General features: G+C 55.7%; 5 protein-coding genes across 5 annotated transcripts; all 5 read right to left on the bottom strand.

Annotated features, from left to right (window-relative positions):
- Positions 1-576: 576 nt before the first annotated feature.
- Positions 577-2,038, bottom strand: Gm13278 (predicted gene 13278). The gene has a single exon (NM_001098841.3). The coding sequence runs from the start codon at positions 1,381-1,383 to the stop codon at positions 835-837; it is 549 nt and encodes a 182-aa protein (NP_001092311.1). The 5' UTR covers positions 1,384-2,038; the 3' UTR covers positions 577-834.
- Positions 2,039-3,494: 1,456 nt separating this feature from the next.
- On the bottom strand, positions 3,495-4,956 carry Gm13277 (predicted gene 13277). The gene has a single exon (NM_001098840.3). It carries the CDS (start codon positions 4,299-4,301, stop codon positions 3,753-3,755), a length of 549 nt encoding a protein of 182 aa, NP_001092310.1. The 5' UTR covers positions 4,302-4,956; the 3' UTR covers positions 3,495-3,752.
- A 1,461-nt stretch (positions 4,957-6,417) lies between these two features.
- Gm13276 (predicted gene 13276) lies at positions 6,418-7,879 on the bottom strand. Its single transcript, NM_001085532.3, has one exon. It carries the CDS (start codon positions 7,222-7,224, stop codon positions 6,676-6,678), a length of 549 nt encoding a protein of 182 aa, NP_001079001.1. The 5' UTR covers positions 7,225-7,879; the 3' UTR covers positions 6,418-6,675.
- Positions 7,880-9,340: 1,461 nt separating this feature from the next.
- Positions 9,341-10,802, bottom strand: Ifnz (interferon zeta). Its single transcript, NM_197889.2, has one exon. It carries the CDS (start codon positions 10,145-10,147, stop codon positions 9,599-9,601), a length of 549 nt encoding a protein of 182 aa, NP_922871.1. The 5' UTR covers positions 10,148-10,802; the 3' UTR covers positions 9,341-9,598.
- Positions 10,803-12,272: 1,470 nt separating this feature from the next.
- On the bottom strand, positions 12,273-13,083 carry Gm13272 (predicted gene 13272). Its single transcript, NM_001161608.1, has one exon. The coding sequence runs from the start codon at positions 13,081-13,083 to the stop codon at positions 12,535-12,537; it is 549 nt and encodes a 182-aa protein (NP_001155080.1). The 3' UTR covers positions 12,273-12,534.
- Between the last annotated feature and the right edge of the window lie 778 nt (positions 13,084-13,861).

Below are 13,861 nucleotides of genomic sequence, written 5' to 3'. Positions count from 1 at the left end.
TTAAAGGTCTCCCGCCCTCTTCCCCACTCAACTCCCACCACACCCATCCCACCCCAAGAATTGAGTGAGCAAGGGGGGGCAGGAGCTCACAAGTGGAGTGAAATATTTTCAGCCTCTTCATGCATGCTTTTAGCTCCATGGCCTCTAACTTTCCCCATCTGCCTCCTGGTGTTTATGTGAAACACCGGGACTGTGGCGTGCTGACTGTGATACGTGTTTGGAGGCAAGCAGGTAAAAACACAAAACAAAAGAAAACAGAACAGAAGATGAGAAGAATCGTGGAATCCTGCTTCGGGACTTGGAGGAGAGCCATGCTCACTCATCCAGGGGCTCATCCAGGGGCTGAACAGTCCCTTCCTAAGGCCCTCTCTATAAACAAAGCCTAGGTCGCCTTCGCCCTCCAGACTGAGAGTCTGGAGTTCCCAGCTTACAAGGAGCTACCCAGAACCCCGTGACAGGAGAGAGAACGGCTCTAACACCCAACAGCCCGAATGAGCCTTGCTGCAACAAGGCACGTTTTCCAACCCCCGTGGCCCATGGGCATCCCCCATCTGTGATCGAAACCTCCCAAGGAAAACCGAGATCATCAATTTATTCAGAAGCCACCTCAAATGCAAGAGCACAGGTTTTCTTTCAAACATCTTTCGCAGTGTATGATGTACAGTAGGATGCTTCCGGGCCTCTGGCAGGGAAGACATAAAGAACTCGATGTTCTTTGTCGATGCACGCCCATTTCGCCTGTTGGTGCTGAATCCGAATCCGTGTGTCTGCTTTGAATGGAGAGAGGGAGCGTGGTGTCACGAGAGCAGAGAGATTCCTGCACGGGGCTTCTCCTCATCTTGGGCCTCTTCTCGCAGACAGTGGGAACGCTGGAAGGTCCACTTGCAATTGGACTCTGACGATCTCCCAGGAGCAAGCGCTGTGTGCCTTTGCCTTCAGATAGCGGAAGAACCCTCGGAAGTAGGTGCGGATGGCCAGGGCAAAAGGCAGTGGACAGGACTGGCCCTGCTCTCTTGGCCTCTTCAGCACTTGCAGCTCACGCCACAGGCTAGATAGTAGCTGGTCCAGCGCCCTCTCGTGCCAGGCAGCTCTGCTGGCCTCTGTGTCAAAGAGGTGGAGGACCTGCTTGAGGGTCTGGGAGTAGCAACTGGTGGTTTCTCCCAGAGTCATCGGTGTGATGTTAGTTCCTTCCTTCCAGGGACATGGGAAATCGGTCCTGTCCCGCAGGCACTGGTGACCCGGCACGCTTCGGAGCTCTGCTAGGAAGCGCGCGGTTTCGCTGCGCTCCAGGTGCAGGCTCCCAGATTTACCAGAATCAAGTGAGCTGGCTGGGCTGCAGCTCAGCATCACCCCTCCCACCAGGAATAGATGCACAGGCAGCATGCTGAAGCCTGACGATTGCGGGGCTGGCCTGCAGGGGGAGCACGAGGGCAAGGCCGCCTTCCCATTGAGCCTGGAGTTTGCTGCTTTAATAGTTCACTCGGAGCTTCGGGCTCTTGCTCGCTGACTGCCTGCGCTGCGCTGGACGCTGGACGCGACTTCTGAGGCCAGGAGCAGCAGCAGAGGGCGCGGGCCACCGGAGGGCAGCAGCGGGCGCCTGCGGAGGCCGTTCGCCCCGTTCAGCGCGCGACTCCGGGCAGGCAGGGAGTGTCTCCTGCCTCTCTCCCGGGCCCCTTCGCGTACAGGACTGTACGCCATCCATCGCGCCTTGAGAATTGAACCCAGACGGAATTGGTGGGCCAGGGGACATGTTTTCGGGGAACCGGGAAGGCTCCAAAGCCCAGAGAGCAGCGTTTTGGTTTGGCTGGGCTGGGTTTGGTTTGGTCTCCTTTGGTTCGGTTTCCTTTCGTTTGTTTGGTTCGCATCTTGGTGCGTTTGGGTGGCCCGCCAGACCCTTCCAGCTCTCTAACGCGAGTGGAGAAGAAGGAAGTGGAGTTGGCAGAGAGGAGAGCTGGGCCCCAACAGGCAGACAGTTCCAGAGAGAGGACAGACAGTATGGTCTTGCCCCTCTCCTCTCAGGAGCTCTGCTGAGCAGGGAGCAGTTGGACCTCTCAGCCAGGAAGTTGGCGCTCCTCCTCCTGGCCAGGCCCCTCCTCCCTGTTTCCATCTCTCAAAAGTCACCCTCACCAAAAGGGCATTTTCGGGTAGATGGCCTCTTGCTCAGCCCCCCACAGGGAGGGCTTCTGTCAAGTGTGCCCCTCTCTGCTCCTTCTGACATCAACCCTCCCTCTGTAAGTCAGCACGAGTTTTCTCTCCCATTCTGAATTCGAATGCGGTCACGTTTTCAGCAGCTTCCTTCACGTATTACTTTGACCAGGTAGCTAGGGTTTTGGAGAGGTTTTGTTTTCTATTGCCAAAAATTCCCACACCACCCCGCAGCCAGAATAGGTAATCCAACGTCCTTCATTCTCTTCTGGAATCCTGAGAAAGATGTCTTATGTGACTCCTGTTTTGGGTGTGCGGGGTGGGGGGTTGGATGTGGGGGAGAGGGCTTGATCTTTCGTGGTGCATGGTCGTGATAAGTACTGCTTCCAAGGCAGGGTTGTTCCCAAGGACACGAGACTGTGCATGGACCAAAAGACCTAACTCCTTGACTCCACGCTCTTGGTTATAAAAATAAATAACTAAATAAATATGAATGAAAAACATTTTTAAAAAAAGCTGTTGCCCACAGCCACCCGCTGGGCAGAAGGGACACGGGTGGGGTTTGGGGTCCAGGAGAGAGAGGAAGGTGGAGAGGGAAGAAGATGCCTTGAGGTGAGAATCCAAAATAACGGCCCTGGGTACTGGCTGGCCTACAGGAGTCAAGAGAAGCCCAGAGGCAAGGGGGTGGGGAAATTGCAGAGAGGTGTTATGGGCTGGGAAATGGACATAATCCCGTAGAGCATGGGTATCTGCCCAGCTCTAGTGCCCATAAAGGCTTCTGAGAAATTAAAGGTCTCCCGCCCTCTTCCCCACTCAACTCCCACCACACCCATCCCACCCCAAGAATTGAGTGATCAAGGGGGGGCAGGAGCTAACAAGTGGAGTGAAATATTTTCAGCCTCTTCATGCATGCTTTTAGCTCCATGGCCTCTAACTTTCCCCATCTGCCTCCTGGTGTTTATGTGAAACACCGGGACTGTGGCGTGCTGACTGTGATACGTGTTTGGAGGCAAGCAGGTAAAAACACAAAACAAAAGAAAACAGAACAGAAGATGAGAAGAATCGTGGAATCCTGCTTCGGGACTTGGAGGAGAGCCATGCTCACTCATCCAGGGTCTCATCCAGGGCCTGAACAGTCCCTTCCTAAGGCCCTCTCTATAAACAAAGCCTAGGTCGCCTTCGCCCTCCAGACTGAGAGTCTTACAAGAAGCTACCCAGAACCCCGTGACAGGAGAGAGAACGGCTCTAACACCCAACATCCCGAATGAGCCTTGCTGCAACAAGGCACGTTTTCCAACCCCCGTGGCCCATGGGCATCCCCCATCTGTGATCGAAACCTCCCAAGGAAAACCGAGATCATCAATTTATTCAGAAGCCACCTCAAATGCAAGAGCACAGGTTTTCTTACAAACATCTTTCGCAGTGTATGATGTACAGTAGGATGCTTCCGGGCCTCTGGCAGGGAAGACATAAAGAACTCGATGTTCTTTGTCGATGCACGCCCATTTCGCCTGTTGGTGCTGAATCCGAATCCGTGTGTCTGCTTTGAATGGAGAGAGGGAGCGTGGTGTCACGAGAGCAGAGAGATTCCTGCACGGGGCTTCTCCTCATCTTGGGCCTCTTCTCGCAGACAGTGGGAACGCTGGAAGGTCCACTTGCAATTGGACTCTGACGATCTCCCAGGAGCAAGCGCTGTGTGCCTTTGCCTTCAGATAGCGGAAGAACCCTCGGAAGTAGGTGCGGATGGCCAGGGCAAAAGGCAGTGGACAGGACTGGCCCTGCTCTCTTGGCCTCTTCAGCACTTGCAGCTCACGCCACAGGCTAGATAGTAGCTGGTCCAGCGCCCTCTCGTGCCAGGCAGCTCTGCTGGCCTCTGTGTCAAAGAGGTGGAGGACCTGCTTGAGGGTCTGGGAGTAGCAACTGGTGGTTTCTCCCAGAGTCATCGGTGTGATGTTAGTTCCTTCCTTCCAGGGACATGGGAAATCGGTCCTGTCCCGCAGGCACTGGTGACCCGGCACGCTTCGGAGCTCTGCTAGGAAGCGCGCGGTTTCGCTGCGCTCCAGGTGCAGGCTCCCAGATTTACCAGAATCAAGTGAGCTGGCTGGGCTGCAGCTCAGCATCACCCCTCCCACCAGGAATAGATGCACAGGCAGCATGCTGAAGCCTGACGATTGCAGGGCTGGCCTGCAGGGGGAGCGCGAGGGCAAGGCCGCCTTCCCATTGAGCCTGGAGTTTGCTGCTTTAATAGTTCACTCGGAGCTTCGGGCTCTTGCTCGCTGACTGCCTGCGCTGCGCTGGACGCTGGACGCGACTTCTGAGGCCAGGAGCAGCAGCAGAGGGCGCGGGCCACCGGAGGGCAGCAGCGGGCGCCTGTGGAGGCCGTTCGCCCCGTTCAGCGCTCGACTCCGGGCAGGCAGGGAGTGTCTCCTGCCTCTCTCCCGGGCCCCTTCGCGTACAGGACTGTACGCCATCCATCGCGCCTTGAGAATTGAACCCAGACGGAATTGGTGGGCCAGGGGACATGTTTTCGGGGAACCGGGAAGGCTCCAAAGCCCAGAGAGCAGCGTTTTGGTTTGGCTGGGCTGGGTTTGGTTTGGTCTCCTTTGGTTCGGTTTCCTTTCGTTTGTTTGGTTCGCATCTTGGTGCGTTTGGGTGGCCCGCCAGACCCTTCCAGCTCTCTAACGCGAGTGGAGAAGAAGGAAGTGGAGTTGGCAGAGAGGAGAGCTGGGCCCCAACAGGCAGACAGTTCCAGAGAGAGGACAGACAGTATGGTCTTGCCCCTCTCCTCTCAGGAGCTCTGCTGAGCAGGGAGCAGTTGGACCTCTCAGCCAGGAAGTTGGCGCTCCTCCTCCTGGCCAGGCCCCTCCTCCCTGTTTCCATCTCTCAAAAGTCACCCTCACCAAAAGGGCATTTTCGGGTAGATGGCCTCTTGCTCAGCCCCCCACAGGGAGGGCTTCTGTCAAGTGTGCCCATCTCTGCTCCTTCTGACATCAACCCTCCCTCTGTAAGTCAGCACGAGTTTTCTCTCCCATTCTGAATTCGAATGCGGTCACGTTTTCAGCAGCTTCCTTCACGTATTACTTTGACCAGGTAGCTAGGGTTTTGGAGAGGTTTTGTTTTCTATTGCCAAAAATTCCCACACCACCCCGCAGCCAGAATAGGTAATCCAACGTCCTTCATTCTCTTCTGGAATCCTGAGAAAGATGTCTTATGTGACTCCTGTTTTGGGTGTGCGGGGTGGGGGGTTGGATGTGGGGGAGAGGGCTTGATCTTTCGTGGTGCATGGTCGTGATAAGTACTGCTTCCAAGGCAGGGTTGTTCCCAAGGACACGAGACTGTGCATGGACCAAAAGACCTAACTCCTTGACTCCACGCTCTTGGTTATAAAAATAAATAACTAAATAAATATGAATGAAAAACATTTTTAAAAAAAGCTGTTGCCCACAGCCACCCGCTGGGCAGAAGGGACACGGGTGGGGTTTGGGGTCCAGGAGAGAGAGGAAGGTGGAGAGGGAAGAAGATGCCTTGAGGTGAGAATCCAAAATAACGGCCCTGGGTACTGGCTGGCCTACAGGAGTCAAGAGAAGCCCAGAGGCAAGGGGGTGGGGAAATTGCAGAGAGGTGTTATGGGCTGGGAAACGGACATAATCCCGTAGAGCATGGGTATCTGCCCAGCTCTAGTGCCCATAAAGGCTTCTGAGAAATTAAAGGTCTCCCGCCCTCTTCCCCACTCAACTCCCACCACACCCATCCCACCCCAGGAATTGAGTGATCAAGGGAGGGCAGGAGCTTCCAAGTGGAGTGAAATATTTTCAGCCTCTTCATGCCTTTAGCTCCATGGCCTCAAACTTTCCCCATCTGCCCCCTGGTGTTTATGCGAAACACCGGGACTGTGGCGTGCTGAGATACGTGTTTGGAGGCAAGCAGGTAAAAACACAAAACAAAAGAAAACAGAACAGAAGATGAGAAGAATCGTGGAATCCTGCTTCGGGACTTGGAGGAGAGCCATGCTCACTCATCCAGGGGCTCATCCAGGGGCTGAACAGTCCCTTCCTAAGGCCCTCTCTATAAACAAAGCCTAGGTCGCCTTCGCCCTCCAGACTGAGAGTCTGGAGTTCCCAGCTTACAAGGAGCTACCCAGAACCCCGTGACAGGAGAGAGAACGGCTCTAACACCCAACAGCCCGAATGAGCCTTGCTGCAACAAGGCACGTTTTCCAACCCCCGTGGCCCATGGGCATCCCCCATCTGTGATCGAAACCTCCCAAGGAAAACCGAGATCATCAATTTATTCAGAAGCCACCTCAAATGCAAGAGCACAGGTTTTCTTTCAAACATCTTTCGCAGTGTATGATGTACAGTAGGATGCTTCCGGGCCTCTGGCAGGGAAGACATAAAGAACTCGATGTTCTTTGTCGATGCACGCCCATTTCGCCTGTTGGTGCTGAATCTGAATCCGTGTGTCTGCTTTGAATGGAGAGAGGGAGCGTGGTGTCACGAGAGCAGAGAGATTCCTGCACGGGGCTTCTCCTCATCTTGGGCCTCTTCTCGCAGACAGTGGGAACGCTGGAAGGTCCACTTGCAATTGGACTCTGACGATCTCCCAGGAGCAAGCGCTGTGTGCCTTTGCCTTCAGATAGCGGAAGAACCCTCGGAAGTAGGTGCGGATGGCCAGGGCAAAAGGCAGTGGACAGGACTGGCCCTGCTCTCTTGGCCTCTTCAGCACTTGCAGCTCACGCCACAGGCTAGATAGTAGCTGGTCCAGCGCCCTCTCGTGCCAGGCAGCTCTGCTGGCCTCTGTGTCAAAGAGGTGGAGGACCTGCCTGAGGCTCTGGGAGTAGCAACTGGTGGTTTCTCCCAGAGTCATCTGTGTGATGTTAGTTCCTTCCTTCCAGGGACATGGGAAATCGGTCCTGTCCCGCAGGCACTGGTGACCCGGCACGCTTCGGAGCTCTGCTAGGAAGCGCGCGGTTTCGCTGCGCTCCAGGTGCAGGCTCCCAGATTTACCAGAATCAAGTGAGCTGGCTGGGCTGCAGCTCAGCATCACCCCTCCCACCAGGAATAGATGCACAGGCAGCATGCTGAAGCCTGACGATTGCGGGGCTGGCCTGCAGGGGGAGCGCGAGGGCAAGGCCGCCTTCCCATTGAGCCTGGAGTTTGCTGCTTTAATAGTTCACTCGGAGCTTCGGGCTCTTGCTCGCTGACTGCCTGCGCTGCGCTGGACGCTGGACGCGACTTCTGAGGCCAGGAGCAGCAGCAGAGGGCGCGGGCCACCGGAGGGCAGCAGCGGGCGCCTGTGGAGGCCGTTCGCCCCGTTCAGCGCTCGACTCCGGGCAGGCAGGGAGTGTCTCCTGCCTCTCTCCCGGGCCCCTTCGCGTACAGGACTGTACGCCATCCATCGCGCCTTGAGAATTGAACCCAGACGGAATTGGTGGGCCAGGGGACATGTTTTCGGGGAACCGGGAAGGCTCCAAAGCCCAGAGAGCAGCGTTTTGGTTTGGCTGGGCTGGGTTTGGTTTGGTCTCCTTTGGTTCGGTTTCCTTTCGTTTGTTTGGTTCGCATCTTGGTGCGTTTGGGTGGCCCGCCAGACCCTTCCAGCTCTCTAACGCGAGTGGAGAAGAAGGAAGTGGAGTTGGCAGAGAGGAGAGCTGGGCCCCAACAGGCAGACAGTTCCAGAGAGAGGACAGACAGTATGGTCTTGCCCCTCTCCTCTCAGGAGCTCTGCTGAGCAGGGAGCAGTTGGACCTCTCAGCCAGGAAGTTGGCGCTCCTCCTCCTGGCCAGGCCCCTCCTCCCTGTTTCCATCTCTCAAAAGTCACCCTCACCAAAAGGGCATTTTCGGGTAGATGGCCTCTTGCTCAGCCCCCCACAGGGAGGGCTTCTGTCAAGTGTGCCCATCTCTGCTCCTTCTGACATCAACCCTCCCTCTGTAAGTCAGCACGAGTTTTCTCTCCCATTCTGAATTCGAATGCGGTCACGTTTTCAGCAGCTTCCTTCACGTATTACTTTGACCAGGTAGCTAGGGTTTTGGAGAGGTTTTGTTTTCTATTGCCAAAAATTCCCACACCACCCCGCAGCCAGAATAGGTAATCCAACGTCCTTCATTCTCTTCTGGAATCCTGAGAAAGATGTCTTATGTGACTCCTGTTTTGGGTGTGCGGGGTGGGGGGTTGGATGTGGGGGAGAGGGCTTGATCTTTCGTGGTGCATGGTCGTGATAAGTACTGCTTCCAAGGCAGGGTTGTTCCCAAGGACACGAGACTGTGCATGGACCAAAAGACCTAACTCCTTGACTCCACGCTCTTGGTTATAAAAATAAATAACTAAATAAATATGAATGAAAAACATTTAAAAAAAAAGCTGTTGCCCACAGCCACCCGCTGGGCAGAAGGGACACGGGTGGGGTTTGGGGTCCAGGAGAGAGAGGAAGGTGGAGAGGGAAGAAGATGCCTTGAGGTGAGAATCCAAAATAACGGCCCTGGGTACTGGCTGGCCTACAGGAGTCAAGAGAAGCCCAGAGGCAAGGGGGTGGGGAAATTGCAGAGAGGTGTTATGGGCTGGGAAACGGACATAATCCCGTAGAGCATGGGTATCTGCCCAGCTCTAGTGCCCATAAAGGCTTCTGAGAAATTAAAGGTCTCCCGCCCTCTTCCCCACTCAACTCCCACCACACCCATCCCACCCCAGGAATTGAGTGATCAAGGGAGGGCAGGAGCTTCCAAGTGGAGTGAAATATTTTCAGCCTCTTCATGCCTTTAGCTCCATGGCCTCAAACTTTCCCCATCTGCCCCCTGGTGTTTATGCGAAACACCGGGACTGTGGCGTGCTGAGATACGTGTTTGGAGGCAAGCAGGTAAAAACACAAAACAAAAGAAAACAGAACAGAAGATGAGAAGAATCGTGGAATCCTGCTTCGGGACTTGGAGGAGAGCCATGCTCACTCATCCAGGGGCTCATCCAGGGGCTGAACAGTCCCTTCCTAAGGCCCTCTCTATAAACAAAGCCTAGGTCGCCTTCGCCCTCCAGACTGAGAGTCTGGAGTTCCCAGCTTACAAGGAGCTACCCAGAACCCCGTGACAGGAGAGAGAACGGCTCTAACACCCAACAGCCCGAATGAGCCTTGCTGCAACAAGGCACGTTTTCCAACCCCCGTGGCCCATGGGCATCCCCCATCTGTGATCGAAACCTCCCAAGGAAAACCGAGATCATCAATTTATTCAGAAGCCACCTCAAATGCAAGAGCACAGGTTTTCTTACAAACATCTTTCGCAGTGTATGATGTACAGTAGGATGCTTCGGGGCCTCTGGCAGGGAAGACATAAAGAACTCGAAGTTCTTTGTCGATGCACGCCCATTTCGCCTGTTGGTGCTGAATCCGAATCCGTGCGTCTGCTTTGAATGGAGAGAGGGTGCGTGGTGTCACGAGAGCAGAGAGATTCCTGCACGGGGCTTCTCCTCATCTTGGGCCTCTTCTCGCAGACAGTGGGAACGCTGGAAGGTCCACTTGCAATTGGACTCTGACGATCTCCCAGGAGCAAGCGCTGTATGCCTTTGCCTTCAGATAGCGGAAGAAACCTCGGAAGTAGGTGCGGATGGCCAGGGCAAAAGGCAGTGGACAGGACTGGCCCTGCTCTCTTGGCCTCTTCAGCACTTGCAGCTCACGCCACAGGCTAGATAGTAGCTGGTCCAGCGCCCTCTCGTGCCAGGCAGCTCTGCTGGCCTCTGTGTCAAAGAGGTGGAGGACCTGCTTGAGGGTCTGGGAGTAGCAACTGGTGGTTTCTCCCAGAGTCATCGGTGTGATGTTAGTTCCTTCCTTCCAGGGACATGGGAAATCGGTCCTGTCCCGCAGGCACTGGTGACCCGGCACGCTTCGGAGCTCTGCTAGGAAGCGCGCGGTTTCGCTGCGCTCCAGGTGCAGGCTCCCAGATTTACCAGAATCAAGTGAGCTGGCTGGGCTGCAGCTCAGCATCACCCCTCCCACCAGGAATAGATGCACAGGCAGCATGCTGAAGCCTGACGATTGCGGGGCTGGCCTGCAGGGGGAGCGCGAGGGCAAGGCCGCCTTCCCATTGAGCCTGGAGTTTGCTGCTTTAATAGTTCACTCGGAGCTTCGGGCTCTTGCTCGCTGACTGCCTGCGCTGCGCTGGACGCTGGACGCGACTTCTGAGGCCAGGAGCAGCAGCAGAGGGCGCGGGCCACCGGAGGGCAGCAGCGGGCGCCTGCGGAGGCCGTTCGCCCCGTTCAGCGCTCGACTCCGGGCAGGCAGGGAGTGTCTCCTGCCTCTCTCCCGGGCCCCTTCGCGTACAGGACTGTACGCCATCCATCGCGCCTTGAGAATTGAACCCAGACGGAATTGGTGGGCCAGGGGACATGTTTTCGGGGAACCGGGAAGGCTCCAAAGCCCAGAGAGCAGCGTTTTGGTTTGGCTAGGCTGGGTTTGGTTTGGTCTCCTTTGGTTCGGTTTCCTTTCGTTTGTTTGTTTCGCATCTTGGTGCGTTTGGGTGGCCCGCCAGACCCTTCCAGCTCTCTAACGCGAGTGGAGAAGAAGGAAGTGGAGTTGGCAGAGAGGAGAGCTGGGCCCCAACAGGCAGACAGTTCCAGAGAGAGGACAGACAGTATGGTCTTGCCCCTCTCCTCTCAGGAGCTCTGCTGAGCAGGGAGCAGTTGGACCTCTCAGCCAGGAAGTTGGCGCTCCTCCTCCTGGCCAGGCCCCTCCTCCCTGTTTCCATCTCTCAAAAGTCACCCTCACCAAAAGGGCATTTTCGGGTAGATGGCCTCTTGCTCAGCCCCCCACAGGGAGGGCTTCTGTCAAGTGTGCCCATCTCTGCTCCTTCTGACATCAACCCTCCCTCTGTAAGTCAGCACGAGTTTTCTCTCCCATTCTGAATTCGAATGCGGTCACGTTTTCAGCAGCTTCCTTCACGTATTACTCTGACCAGGTAGCTAGGGTTTTGGAGAGGTTTTGTTTTTTATTGCAAAAAATTCCCACACCACCCCGCAGCCAGAATAGGTAATCCAACGTCCTTCATTCTCTTCTGGAATCCTGAGAAAGATGTCTTATGTGACTCCTGTTTTGGGGGTGGGGGTGGGGGGTGGGGGGTTGGATGTGGGGGAGAGGGCTTGATCTTTCGTGGTGCATGGTCGTGATAAGTACTCGCTTCCAAGGCAGGGTTGTTCCCAAGGACCCGACGAGACTCTGCATGGACCAAAAGACCTAACTCCTTGACTCCACGCTCTTGGTTATAAAAATAAATAACTAACTAAATAAATATGAATAAAAAACATTTAAAAAAAAGCTGTTGCCCACAGCCACCCGCTGGGCAGAAGGGACACGGGTGGGGTTTGGGGTCCAGGAGAGAGAGGAAGGTGGAGAGGGAAGAAGATGCCTTGAGGTGAGAATCCAAAATAACGGCCCTGGGTACTGGCTGGCCTACAGGAGTCAAGAGAAGCCCAGAGGCAAGGGGGTGGGGAAATTGCAGAGAGGTGTTATGGGCTGGGAAACGGACATAATCCCGTAGAGCATGGGTATCTGCCCAGCTCTAGTGCCCATAAAGGCTTCTGAGAAATTAAAGGTCTCCCGCCCTCTTCCCCACTCAACTCCCACCACACCCATCCCACCCCAGGAATTGAGTGATCAAGGGAGGGCAGGAGCTTCCAAGTGGAGTGAAATATTTTCAGCCTCTTCATGCCTTTAGCTCCATGGCCTCAAACTTTCCCCATCTGCCCCCTGGTGTTTATGCGAAACACCGGGACTGTGGCGTGCTGAGATACGTGTTTGGAGGCAAGCAGGTAAAAACACAAAACAAAAGAAAACAGAACAGAAGATGAGAAGAATCGTGGAATCCTGCTTCGGGACTTGGAGGAGAGCCATGCTCACTCATCCAGGGGCTCATCCAGGGGCTGAACAGTCCCTTCCTAAGGCCCTCTCTATAAACAAAGCCTAGGTCGCCTTCGCCCTCCAGACTGAGAGTCTGGAGTTCCCAGCTTACAAGGAGCTACCCAGAACCCCGTGACAGGAGAGAGAACGGCTCTAACACCCAACAGCCCGAATGAGCCTTGCTGCAACAAGGCACGTTTTCCAACCCCCGTGGCCCATGGGCATCCCCCATCTGTGATCGAAACCTCCCAAGGAAAACCGAGATCATCAATTTATTCAGAAGCCACCTCAAATGCAAGAGCACAGGTTTTCTTTCAAACATCTTTCGCAGTGTATTATGTACAGTAGGATGCTTCGGGGCCTCTGGCAGGGAAGACATAAAGAACTCGATGTTCTTTGTCGATGCACGCCCATTTCGCCTGTTGGTGCTGAATCCGAATCCGTGTGTCTGCTTTGAATGGAGAGAGGGAGCGTGGTGTCACGAGAGCAGAGGGATTCCTGCACGGGGCTTCTCCTCATCTTGGGCCTCTTCTCGCAGACAGTGGGAACGCTGGGAGGTCCACTTGCAATTGGACTCTGACGATCTCCCAGGAGCAAGCGCTGTGTGCCTTTGCCTTCAGATAGCGGAAGAACCCTCGGAAGTAGGTGCGGATGGCCAGGGCAAAAGGCAGTGGACAGGACTGGCCCTGCTCTCTTGGCCTCTTCAGCACTTGCAGCTCACGCCACAGGCTAGATAGTAGCTGGTCCAGCGCCCTCTCGTGCCAGGCAGCTCTGCTGGCCTCTGTGTCAAAGAGGTGGAGGACCTGCCTGAGGGTCTGGGAGTAGCAACTGGTGGTTTCTCCCAGAGTCATCGGTGTGATGTTAGTTCCTTCCTTCCAGGGACATGGGAAATCGGTCCTGTCCCGCAGGCACTGGTGACCCGGCACGCTTCGGAGCTCTGCTAGGAAGCGCGCGGTTTCGCTGCGCTCCAGGTGCAGGCTCCCAGATTTACCAGAATCAAGTGAGCTGGCTGGGCTGCAGCTCAGCATCACCCCTCCCACCAGGAATAGATGCACAGGCAGCATGCTGAAGCCTGACGATTGCGGGGCTGGCCTGCAGGGGGAGCGCGAGGGCAAGGCCGCCTTCCCATTGAGCCTGGAGTTTGCTGCTTTAATAGTTCACTCGGAGCTTCGGGCTCTTGCTCGCTGACTGCCTGCGCTGCGCTGGACGCTGGACGCGACTTCTGAGGCCAGGAGCAGCAGCAGAGGGCGCGGGCCACCGGAGGGCAGCAGCGGGCGCCTGCGGAGGCCGTTCGCCCCGTTCAGCGCGCGACTCCGGGCAGGCAGGGAGTGTCTCCTGCCTCTCTCCCGGGCCCCTTCGCGTACAGGACTGTACGCCATCCATCGCGCCTTGAGAATTGAACCCAGACGGAATTGGTGGGCCAGGGAACATGTTTTAGGGGAACCGGGAAGGCTCCAAAGCCCAGAGAGCAGCGTTTTGGTTTGGCTGGGCTGGGTTTGGTTTGGTCTCCTTTGGTTCGGTTTCCTTTCGTTTGTTTGGTTCGCATCTTGGTGCGTTTGGGTGGCCCACCAGACCCTTCCAGCTCTCTAACGCGAGTGGAGAAGAAGGAAGTGGAGTTGGCAGAGAGGAGAGCTGGGCCCCAACAGGCAGACAGTTCCAGAGAGAGGACAGACAGTATGGTCTTGCCCCTCTCCTCTCAGGAGCTCTGCTGAGCAGGGAGCAGTTGGACCTCTCAGCCAGGAAGTTGGCGCTCCTCCTCCTGGCCAGGCCCCTCCTCCCTGTTTCCATCTCTCAAAAGTCACCCTCACCAAAAGGGCATTTTCGGGTAGATGGCCTCTTGCT

This window comes from Mus musculus, chromosome 4 (assembly GCF_000001635.26).
Source record: "Mus musculus strain C57BL/6J chromosome 4, GRCm38.p6 C57BL/6J".
Lineage (NCBI taxonomy): Eukaryota > Metazoa > Chordata > Mammalia > Rodentia > Muridae > Mus > Mus musculus.
The sequence above is the reverse complement of the archived record's forward strand: the minus strand, read 5'-3'. Positions and strand labels throughout refer to the sequence as shown.